This window comes from Mesocricetus auratus, unplaced genomic scaffold (assembly GCF_017639785.1).
Source record: "Mesocricetus auratus isolate SY011 unplaced genomic scaffold, BCM_Maur_2.0 Super-Scaffold_4256, whole genome shotgun sequence".
NCBI classification, from domain to species: Eukaryota; Metazoa; Chordata; class Mammalia; order Rodentia; family Cricetidae; genus Mesocricetus; species Mesocricetus auratus.
Window position 1 is genome coordinate 52,308,259 of NW_024429182.1, and position 11,028 is coordinate 52,319,286.

At 54.2% G+C, this 11,028-nt stretch overlaps 1 protein-coding gene across 4 annotated transcripts in view; it reads right to left on the minus strand.

Moving 5' to 3' along the window:
* Window positions 1–4,542, minus strand: part of Ltbp3 (latent transforming growth factor beta binding protein 3) — a 16,069-nt gene extending 11,527 nt beyond the window's left edge. For 2 of the 4 annotated variants that reach the window (XM_040749213.1, XM_013113873.3), the window contains exons 1-4: window positions 3,815–4,532; window positions 784–1,113; window positions 432–634; window positions 146–251 (exon numbers count right to left, since the gene is read on the minus strand). In XM_040749213.1, coding sequence (XP_040605147.1) covers window positions 146–251; window positions 432–634; window positions 784–1,113; window positions 3,815–4,136 — 961 coding nt within the window. In that variant the 5' untranslated portion in view covers window positions 4,137–4,532. Of the gene's footprint in view, window positions 1–145; window positions 252–431; window positions 635–783; window positions 1,114–3,814 lie in introns of all 4 variants that reach the window. The other 2 variants (XM_005063975.4, XM_005063976.4) reach the window with 2 other exon arrangements.
* Window positions 4,543–11,028: the final 6,486 nt, after the last annotated feature.

Here is an 11,028-nt window from a genome sequence, read left to right on the forward strand (position 1 = left end):
GCAACAAGACAAGGAAATACGGGAGTCTGCAGGAGAGGAAAGAGGGCTCTGGGAGGAGAGAGAGGATTTGGTGGCTCCTATGGCAGGAATGGGAAAGATAGCTGGACCACCTTGTGGGAGACACTGCACCCAGCCAGGCACTCACACTGAAGCTGTGGGCACTTGTGGCACTTGCTTTGTCCCCAGGCAGTACCGATGCTTCCACAGCAATCTTCCTGCTTGGTGAGGCCAGGCAAAGGGTTGCTGCCGCACTAGAGGCAGGGATGTGGAGAGCAGTCACAGAGTGCCCCGCCCCCACTTGCCCCCCTCCTGAAGCCCCTCTCTTTCCTTTTCCAGTTCTAATTTGAGACTCTAAATTGCATGTTGCCTTGATAGCAAGCATGACCCTGAGATAGAAAGGACTGCTCTTTTGGAATTGTAGATTTACTCACGGGCTGCTTGGGCAGTGTATCCTGGAAGCAGCGGCCCAGTGGCTTTTGGGTGGGTGGCCTCGGGTGCGGGGGCTTGGGGTGCGGTAGCAGGTGCTGGGAGGAGGCTGGGCCCTCTGTATTTGACCCATCTATGCGATGCACCTGAACAGACGCTTCAGGAGGGTGATGGACACGCACGTTCACCACGGGGGGCGGAGCCTGCACTGGGGGGGCGGGGCGCGGTGGCCTCAGGGCTGTCCCGCGCCTGGAGGGTCGCGGCGCTGAGCTCTTCTAGGGTTTGGCCCGTGCCCAGATCTGGCCACCCTTATTGCCCGCCCACCTCAGCACCCCCAGGTTGCCCGTCTCTTAGTACCTTCTGCTGAGATTTGTCCTGGCCCCAAGGGCACCAGGAAAGCTGCATGTTGGGCAGGGGGTCCCTCCCCAGGCCCGGGAGGATCCGGGATCACCTGCACCGCGTAGATGGCGTGTTTGCTAGCCACAGACTCGCCTTCTGGAGCAAGGGGCGGCAGCGGACCTGTGGACATGGCCCCAGTCCGGGCCAGTCCGGGGCCTGAGTTGCCAGTGCCAGCCCCAGTTCCTGCAGCAGGCACCTGGCAGAAGCGCCCCGTGAAGTCCGGGGGGCACAGACACTGGTTTCGGGAGGAGCACTGGCCACCGTTCATGCAGGGTAGAGGGCACACCACTGGGGAGGAGACAGGAGTCAGGGCCTGGTGCTCTTCAGTCCCCAGACCATCATCACCCACATCCTGGCTCAACTTCCTTGCCATGTATTGGCTCTGCCCTAATTGGGATAACAGATCACACACATGGAGATGGCCTTCTGTAGGCCATTAATACCTTTCTATCCATGATGGAGCCTGGAATCTTAAGTTCTAGGCTTAAATCCTGGTCATATGCCCTGTTGTTGCCGAGTAACTTACTTGCCCTGCCCAGGCTTCAGGGCCCTTTACCCATGATGGTAATGTTCTCTTGAATGAGGCAATGCCTATACAGATGCTTGGCCCAGAGTGGTACAGACTGTAGAAGTGACAGCTAAAGTTCTCCCCTTAATTCAGGTCTCAAGTCTCACCCCTAGCTCATCCTCACCCCCTCCCTCCATCTTGCTACCTACGGCAGCAGTTTATACAGCTGCCAATGGCACACCATATCTAAGTTCGCCAGGATCCGGCCCAGGATACCGACAGAACTCACTATCCAGCTGGGCTCACCACTGGGAGTTCTTGCCTGTTAAGCTCAGGCTCCAGCCCCACCAGTTACAGCCTGTATGGTGTCCCCTGAACTCATCTGTGATCCTCCTCAGGGCTTTTCCCTCTCTCCCATTTGTCCACAACCTTGGCAGGACTAGAGAAACCTGCCTCAGACAAAGTTCTAGAAAAAGAGCCCCACCCTTCACTCATCTTGTTGTTCTTCTCCCTGTTTGAACATTCAAGGCCATGTTCCAGAACCTTCTTTCAGTTCAATTCCCTCTATTCTCCTTCTGCATACCCCTGGCCCAGGACCCACGGACCCACCTCCTACTAGTGGGCCAGTGTCCCACAGTTTTACCCCTGTCCTTCCCCATTCCAGAGTTCTTCACTGCTGCTGCTTGTCCCGATCGGACCCTTCTGGGCACAGCTTCTCTCCCAGAAACGAGGCTTGCTCTTTCTCCACCCCTTGCTCTGCTTGGCTGCACTTTCCTGAGTTGTAGTCATATCTGCCTCTCCCACTATAAAAGGTGTTTTGGCCGGGCGGTGGTGGCACACATCTTTAATCCCAGCACTCAGGAGGCAGAGGCAGGTGGATCTCTGTGAGTTTGAGACCAGCCTCGTCTACAAGACTTGGTTCCAAGACAGGCTTCAAAGCCACAGAGAAACCCTGTCTCAAAAAAACAAAACAAACAAACAAACAAACAAAAAGGTGTTTTGGAGGACAAGGCCTAGTGATCCTCAGCTCTGTGTCCCAGGGGGTTGAGGAAAGGACATGCTCATCTAGTCTTGTGCCTGAGTTCCATCTCCAGTCCCTCTCCTGCCTGTTCCAAGGCTGCTCCACTTTTTGGGGTGGGAAGGTGGCTGTGTGCTCACAGGGGCAGCCCAACTCACTCCTGACCATCGTCGTGGGCTCCGAGCGTCCCCGACTAGCCCATCCCATCCTGCACTGTCTCCAGAGACTAGGCCTGGAGGGCAACAGAGGTGTGTCCCAGGCCAGAGGAGGCAGGATCCTCTCCTTCCTGTCTTCCAGTGAGTCACCCATAGTGGTGAGAGTGACCTCTCAGTGACACCTCCCACTGTGGCCCGGGCACTGAGCCTGAGGGATGTGGGCAGCATGGATAGAGACAGCAGCCTGCACAGGATGACCAGGCAGGGGGCCTGAGAGGCTGCACACACATTCACTCACACGCACAGTCATCCCGTCACACACACAAACTGATTCTGACACAAATACAAGCTCACTGTGTAAACAGTCCCAGACTGACTGTAGACACACACCCTAGACACACAGAACACGAACCAAACTAATCTCAGCGTGCCATGCCAAAACCAGTGCACGCCCCTGTACACGCACACACGCACACACACACACTCACACACTCATGAGAACTCTGAGGCACATGACTGGGACTCCTTTGGACTGGAGCTGTGAGAGAATACAGGAATGTGTGATAGGAGCTGTTTTCCTGGTACCATCCTGGGCACGGCCTAATTACCCTGTCCAGGAGGGTAATTACTGCCGGGACACCACCCCCTGCCCGTCCCGCAGGGCCCCAGGGGAGGAGTTTTGAGCCCTGGGCCTTCTCTTTAAAGAGATGCTGAGGAAGGGGTCCCTCAGTCTTGGGGTGGAACCAGCTCTGAGAGCTTGTGGGTGACATAAGGAATGGACCCCCCTCCAGGCCCTTACCACTTCTTAGCACTCCTGTATTATGCCTCAAAGCCTTTCCCCCTCAGATTTTGCCAATAACTAACTCCCTTACCCTAGTCCTGACCTTAGCTCCTCCTCCCATAGAACACAGGTGTCTCCTTCCACCATGACAAACTAGACAGTTTAAAAAGATTTCTGTTTCTTAGGGAAAGGTTTACCTGCTCCTCTGGACTTCCTACCCCTGCTCTCACCTCCCCAAACCCTTGTATGCTTCCTCTTACAATTGAGCACCTCCTAAACCTGCATCGTCGGGGACCCCAGCATTAGCCTCAACCCTAATCCAATACTTAAAAGTCCAGGCTTCCGTTCAGTCACTCAGCTCTGGCTCCTAAGGACTACTTGCAGTCTCTCCATCTCCCTGGCACCCAGGTCTCCGATCGCTGTACCCCAGCTCCCCATCTTTTGTGCCCAGTGCTCCACTCTGCTTCCTGCCTGCTGCTGTCGTCTGCCCTTCCCTATGCCCCCAGCCAGAGCCCCCCAGCCCTCACCCACGCGGAAGCCAGAGCCGGTGAGCGTGTCGGTACTGTGGCCGTTCTCTCCGATGAGCGTCATATTCGAGCCCTGCTGACAGCTGTCCCGACACTGGCCCTTCAGACAGGTCCGCTTGCAGATCACCGGCGCAAAGACCACCTTGAAGCGCTCGCGGGCTAGTGCCCCGCCCCCGCCCGTGCCCCGCTCGCCGGCCGGCCCCCCCTCGGCCCCGCCGCCCGGGCCCAGCAGCGCCAGCAGCAGCAGCGCCAGCAGCCCAGATGCCCCGGCCCAGCGCATCGCAGGGGCCAGGCCGCGGGCAGCCCCTCGGGGCCCGGGCATCCGGGGCCGCACGACCCCGGGAGATGACGGGGGGGGGGCGAGCCCGGGCGGGGGGATCGAGAGCTGGGAGCTCGGGAGAGGGCTGCAGAGGGCAAAGCGGGGAGAGAAGCCGAGGCCGAGGGCAGGGAGGGGACAGCAGGAAAGGCCGGGATCCCCGCTGCGAGGGAGAGCGATGGAAGCTGCACTGCGGGAAGAGCGAAGAAACTTCCCTGGCCGGGAGAAACCCAGCCAGGCCCCGAACTGAGGCAGGAGCGAAGAGGCCGGAGCAAGTGGAGGCGGAGAGGAGGAGCGAGGGGAGAGGAAGGCCGGGCGGCCGGCCCGCTCCGCGCCTCCCCCTGGCCGGGCTCCTCTCCCGCGGCCGCCGGGAAGCAGGGAGCGCGCGGGGAGGACGCAGGGAGAAGTGAGCAGTTGTTTTCCCTGGCTGGAGCGCGCCGGCGGCGAGGGGGGCTGGGACGCTGGCCCCGGGCCAGGGAGACAGTTTTTTTTTTCCTTTCTCTCTCTTTTCCCGCTGCTGCCGGGAGGACCGACGGTGTGCAGCAGGGAGGGCGCCGGCTGGAGTGGGGGTTGTCCCCCAGGTGACCGACCGGCGCAGGAACCGGGCTGGGTCCTTTCCAGAGTCTTCACCTGGGACTCGCGGGCCTGTCCTGTCGGATTCCTCCGGGCGGGGTGTGGAGGCCTGCGCACACCTCCCAGTCCAGCTCCTTTCCCACCTGGTCAAAACGGGGAAAGCGAGGCAGATGGACTTTGCTTGGCGGACCAGAGGCCTGTTAACTTTTGCCCATTGGCCTGTGCACATGCAGGGGTCCTGGAAGCCCTGAAGTGATAGCTCCTTAATCCTGATTGTATCTTCTCCCGAAGGAAAGAATTTAAGCGCCTTCTGCCCAGGCTTCACTGAAGTCCAAGAAAGATGTCTCTAGGGTCCCGGAAGAAGAGCAGAAGGAACAAAGCTAGAAACCCAGCTTCCCTGCCAACCCCCCTTTTAGAGGGCTTCCTGGTGCCCACCCTGCCACCTCCCCCTTTCCCCTCGTCTGGCCTGGCTGGCGGCGCTGGCTCTGGGCCTCAGACACTCTGGAATCGCCAAGGTCTGAGCTCAGGGCCTGGCCCCCTTCCCAGGCTAACAGCCGAGAAGGAGAGTACTACTTGAGTGCTCAGGGGGCTGGCTGGGGAGGAGAACATCAGGGCCCTTGGGGTTGGCAGGGGCTGGGGAAGGGTCCTGAATTTGCTCAAGGCTGGAGAGGAGCTAGGCTTACTCACTGGTTTGAAGGAGAGGATGTGGTGTCCTGGAGCTGGGCCATAAGGTGAGAGCATGCCAGGAGACCTCAGGACACAGTGTCTGACTCAAAGAACTTAGCAGGGCTAGGGGTGACCAGGGTCAGGACTATGCCAAGTCAGGTTCCCCGGGGGAACCAGGGGGTAGTAATCTGATGGGAAGAGGGGTTTGGATTTAGCTTTAGGCTCCAAAGAGCTAACGGATTTTACTTCAGGCTGAGTTTATTTGGGTATACAGAGGGAATAAGGTGTTGGGGGAGGGCATTTGAGTCACTCAGTAGCTTGGGCCCACTCCTACAATGCTGGGAAGGGGTGGCCTCTGTGTTCCCAGAGGATTCCTTGCTAGTGGAGTCCAGGACGACTTGTGAGGAGGGACCCCCTCCCTCAGGAACATTGAATACTTACCACCTGGCAGGAGTGGTCCGAAGGGTTTACATTCATTTTTTCCTTCACACTCATAAACCTGACTTCCCCTGCCTAGAGTAGGCGGTGGCTCACCTTGGAACACAGCATAGTCTAACAGCCCAGGTTTGGATTTCTCTCTCTCTTCTCTCTCTCTCTCTCTCTCTCTCTCTCTCTCTCTCTCTCTCTCTCTCTATATATATATATATATATATATATATAATTTTTATTTAACTTTTTATACATGTTTCTCCCTGTTCCCTCTCCCTCCCCTCCTCTCCCCGGGAAGGGTAAGGCCTTCCATGAGGGATTTTCAGAGTCTGTCATATCATCCAGGCAGGGCCCCCCATGTGTCCAGGCTGAGAGAGCATCGCTCCATGTGGAATGGGCTCCCAGAGTCTATTTGTATGCCAGGAATAAATACTGATCTACTCTCCAAGGTCCCAAGGCCTCCTCTCTGACACAGGTTGGGGGCGGGCTGGATTAGTCCCAAGCTGGTCTCTTAGTCATCAGTCTGGGGTCCGTGTGTTCCCCCTTGTTTAGGTCAGCTGCCTCTGTGGGTTTTGCCAGCCTGGTCTTGATTCCTTTGCTCATCACTCCTCTTTGCAACTGGGTTCCAGGGGTTCATTTCAGTTTTTAGCTGTGGGTGTCAGCCTCTGCTCCTGTCAGCCTCTGGATGAGGGTTCTAGGGTGGCATATAAGGTAGTCATCAATCTCATTATCAGGGGAGGGCATTTAAGGGAGCCTTAATGCCCAGGCTTGGATTTCTTGCCCACAAAATGAGATCTAGTTACCCAACTGTGGAGTGGGAGAAAAGCAGAGGGGTGTTGGAAGCCATCTTTCAAACAGGCTTCCCACCAGACCCTGAAGGGTGATTCTGAGGGAACCTTTGGGGGGTCCTGGCAAACTGAGGAAGGCGAAAAGGAGTCTGAAAAGGGCCAGGCCGTGGGAATAGTGGAAAAGACACTCTGTTCTTTATCCTTCCCAAGTCTGAGGAAAGGTGGGGGAAGCGGAAGGGGGAGGCAGGGGAGAGTGCAGTCTGGGGCCAGGAGCAGGGGTGTAGGTCATGGGGAGGAATTTTGGTTTAATTTTCATCAGCGGGCCCTGAATTTGGGCAAGATGGGGAGGTGCTGACTTCACCCCTGGGAGGAATGTCACTGCTTCCATTCAGGCTGTGGAAGGCAGAGACCTTGGGAAGTGGAAGACATTGGGGAGGCAGGCGGTATGAATGGGCCTCAGGGCTTGACCTGATTCGCTGGCTGGGTGGGAGAAACGACAGAGAGGGAAACACTGGGGACAGAGTCTCCAGCTTGGTCTTCAGCACACAGGGAACAGTGACACTATGGGAAAGGGTGACTCAGTTGGTGTGAGAAGAGGGGCCAGAGAAGCCAGGTCAGTCACCATCCCTGTACACCGGGGAGGCGAGAGGCCCAAAGGGGCATCAGAGGAACTCGGAAGGAGTTCGGTATGCAAAAGTCAAGAGGGGTGTTTTAGGAGGGGTGTGTGACCAATAGTGCTTGACATCGCTGGGAATGGAGACAACACTTGTCCTAGGCTGCCACAGGGACTCAGGGACAAGGATGAACAATGAGAGCACCAGACCAGCAGCCTTCGAAGGTCCACACACGTGATCACGGACAGACTCCTTAGACTCTCGGGGCCTCAGCAAGAAGTGACCGGCGCCCTTTAGGTGAGTGAGTGGAGTAGTGTGGAGGAACTGTCTACTAAAGAGCCCCTTCGCCTCAGACTCATAACAGAGGGAAGACCTGCCTGCCATGGAGGAGACTATGAGAGGGGCCTTTATGTCCCCGGGCTAACTGAAGAGAGTCCTGGAGCTGAAGCTGTACGGAGGGTAACATCCAAGACACTGTGGGTCCTCAGCAGATGTCTCAGGCTCGCGAGTCCTCGAAGTTAGTCAGAAAGGAGCATGAGAAATGAACCCTGCCCCAGTCTCCTATCTAGTTCTAGCTGATCCTGGGGCGCACAGTAGCTGGGGTGTCACCACCCAGAACACTACAGGAGGGTAAGCTGCAGGGTAAACTGAGATGGTTCAAGAGGACATCCCACTCTACCTGCCTTCCCTAGCCCCCTCACCACACGTGGTCTCCCAACTTCTTAGGAAGCAAATTTTCCTGTAAGTCAGAGGAGACCAAAGCCATTCCACATCATTAAGGCTGCTAGCAGATCTCCCCCAAACTACAGAGCCATCTTTTATTTATTTTGTGTGTGTGTCTGTGTATGTACATGGGAAGGGAGCATGTGGGTGAACGGGTATATGCTTGTTCACTTGCCAGTAGACGGCAGAGATCAACTTCAGGTGTCATTCATCAGGATGGCTGTCTACCTTTTTTTTTTTTTTAAGGAATACTTCTTTCACCAGGGGGTGGTGGCACGCGCCTTTAATCCCAGCACTCTGAGGAAAAGGCAGGTGGACCTCTGTGAGTTTAAGGCCAGTCTGGTCTACGGAGTGAGTTCCTGGACAATCAGGGCTACACAGAGAAACTCTGTTGTTTTCGGGGGGGTTAAAAAAAAAAACAAACATCATTCAGGAGCTGGAGACATGGCTCAGAAGTTAAGAGCATTTGTTACTCTTTGGAGGACCTGGGTTTGATTCTTGGCGGCTCACCACATTAGCAACTCCAGTTCCCGAGGAGCAGATGCCCTCTTTGACGGTCTCAGGCACCAGGCAGGAAGGTGGTGCACAAGCGTGCAGGTGGAGCATTCACACACACAAACTAAAAATAAATACTTAAAAAAATTTAAAGGGGCTGGAGAGATGGTTCACAAGTTAAGAGCACTGGCTGCTCTTCCAGGGGATCTAGGTTCAATTCCCAACACCCACAGGGCAGCTCACAACTGTCTTTAACTTCAGTTCCCCGGGAATCTGATGCCCTCCCTCTTCTGGCCTCTGTGGGCACTGCATGCATGTGGTGCACAGACATACTTGGCGAATAAAACACTAATACACGTAAAATATTTTTAATTAAATAATTATTTTAGTAAGGTGGTGGTAGTGGAGATCTTTAATCCCAGCACTCTGGGAAGCAGAGACAGGCAGATCTCTGTGAGTTTGAGGCCAGCCTGGTTTATAGAGCTAGTTCAAGGATAGCCAAGGCTACACAGAGAAACTCTGTCTCAAAAAAACCTAAATACATAAATAAATTGTAAAAATTTATTTGGAGACAGGGCCTCATTATGTAGTTAGTCCTGGCTGACCTTGAACTCATAGAGATCCATGTGCCTTTGGCTCCCAAGTACTGGGATTAAAGGAGTGTGCCATACTTAACTATAGTGATTTATTTTTATTTTATCTCTGTACGTGTTGTGTCTGCATGTGTGTTTGTGCACCATGTGCATACCTGGTACTTTGAGAGGCCAGAAGACAGCATTGGGTCTCTAGAATCCCTGGTGCTCAGATGCCAGGGTGCTATGTGGGTGCTGGGAATTGAACCTGGCTCCTCTGCAAGAGAAGCGAATGTACTTTTGTTTTGTTTTGTTTCTGAGACAGGGTTTCTCTGTGTAGTCCTGGTTGTCTTGGAATGCAGAGGTCTGACCGCATTTGCCTCCTAAATGCCAGCACTAATGGGGTGCTCTACCACCACGCCTAGCTACCTCCTGATTTTTAGCAGAATCTCTGGCCCCGAACTCCAGGTGTAGCTGAGGATGACCTCTATCCTATCTCCGTCTCCCCAGTGCTGGGCTTGCACTCACGTAACACCACACCAGGCCTATGAAGCGCTGGACCCAATGCATCATGCGTGCTGTGTGAGTTCCATCTCCAACCCTGAAACCTTTTAGGATCAACACGCTCACTTGCTTATTGTCCATGTCATGACCCTCTAAAGAAGGCACAGTTATCTCCAGGTCCCAGAGTGATGATAGACAACCATGGGCACTGGGGTTTGCTGACTGACTACATGAAGAGAGTGACAAGAACATCTGTCGTTTACAATACACACAATTATATCATTGCATCCATCCCATGACGATGCACAGGGGAAAGCCAAACCTCTGAAAGGTGAAACATGATTCAGGCTGCCTGGTGAGTTAGCTTCGGGGACCAAACAGAACCAGCCTGACTTTAAGGTTACCCCTGATTCTAGAGGAGGAATAGGCAGGAAACCCCACAAATGCCCTGAAAATAGGTGGGTGGAGCCCATGGGTCAACAAGACAAAGAATCACAGACCCTAGATCAGAGATTGTGTGGGTTACTCAACTTCCTGAGGATCAGAGAAGACAAGGGACTTGACTAAGGTTACACAGCCCACCAACGTGGGAACATGACTGGGACCTTGTGTCTGGATTCCTGATGCCATGTAAGGAACTGGCTGGAGAGAGGTGTGCACAGGACAGTCAAGGAGAAAGCAAACCACTGAGGTTTCAGACTTGATCATCCTGGATGCACCATGGGCCAGGTGAGTAAATGAGAAAACTCCGTCAGGTTCTCTATGCCTCTGCTTCCCTGGTTTTGTTTGAGTTTTTCAGCTTTTTTTTTTTTTGAGACAGGGTTTCTCTGTGCAACTCTGGCTGTCTGGGATTTCACTCTGTAGACCAGGCTGGCCTCAAACTCAGAGATCTACATGCCTCTCCTGCCATGTTCCAGGATTAAGCCTGTGAATTCCACCCACTTTCCTCAGTTTTCAACAGGGATCAGTGAGTTAATATCTCTGTTACTATTCATGTTAACTACAGCTGGGTGTATGCTATCTCTTTGCATTTTTATCCAGGAGCCACAGCGAGCTGGGTAGTCCTTAGACAATTCAATAGGACTGACATGTGCCTGGCTCTGTCTCTGGGAAGCTTCTAGACTCAGAAAAGACATGGTTCTGATGATGGTGTAGAGGTGATGACTGTTCATCAGTTTTGTTTCGTTGTTGTTTTGAGACAGGGTTTCTCTGTGTAGTCCTGGCTGTCCTGAAACTCACTCTGTAGACCAAGTTGGTCTTGAACTCACAGAGATACACCTGCCTCTGAGTGCTGGGATTAAATACATGCACCATCACACCTGTTTTCTCATCAAGTCTAAAGAGAAAGGATGGCAGGGCTGGCGAGATGGTTCAGAGGTTAAGAGCACTGACTGCTCTTCCAGAGTTCAATTTCCAGCAGCCACATGGTGGCTCACAATCATGTGTAATGAGATCTGGTGCCCTCTTCTGGCCTGCAGGCAGGCAGAACAATGTATACATAATAAATATTTAATTTTAAAAGAGAGAGAGAGAG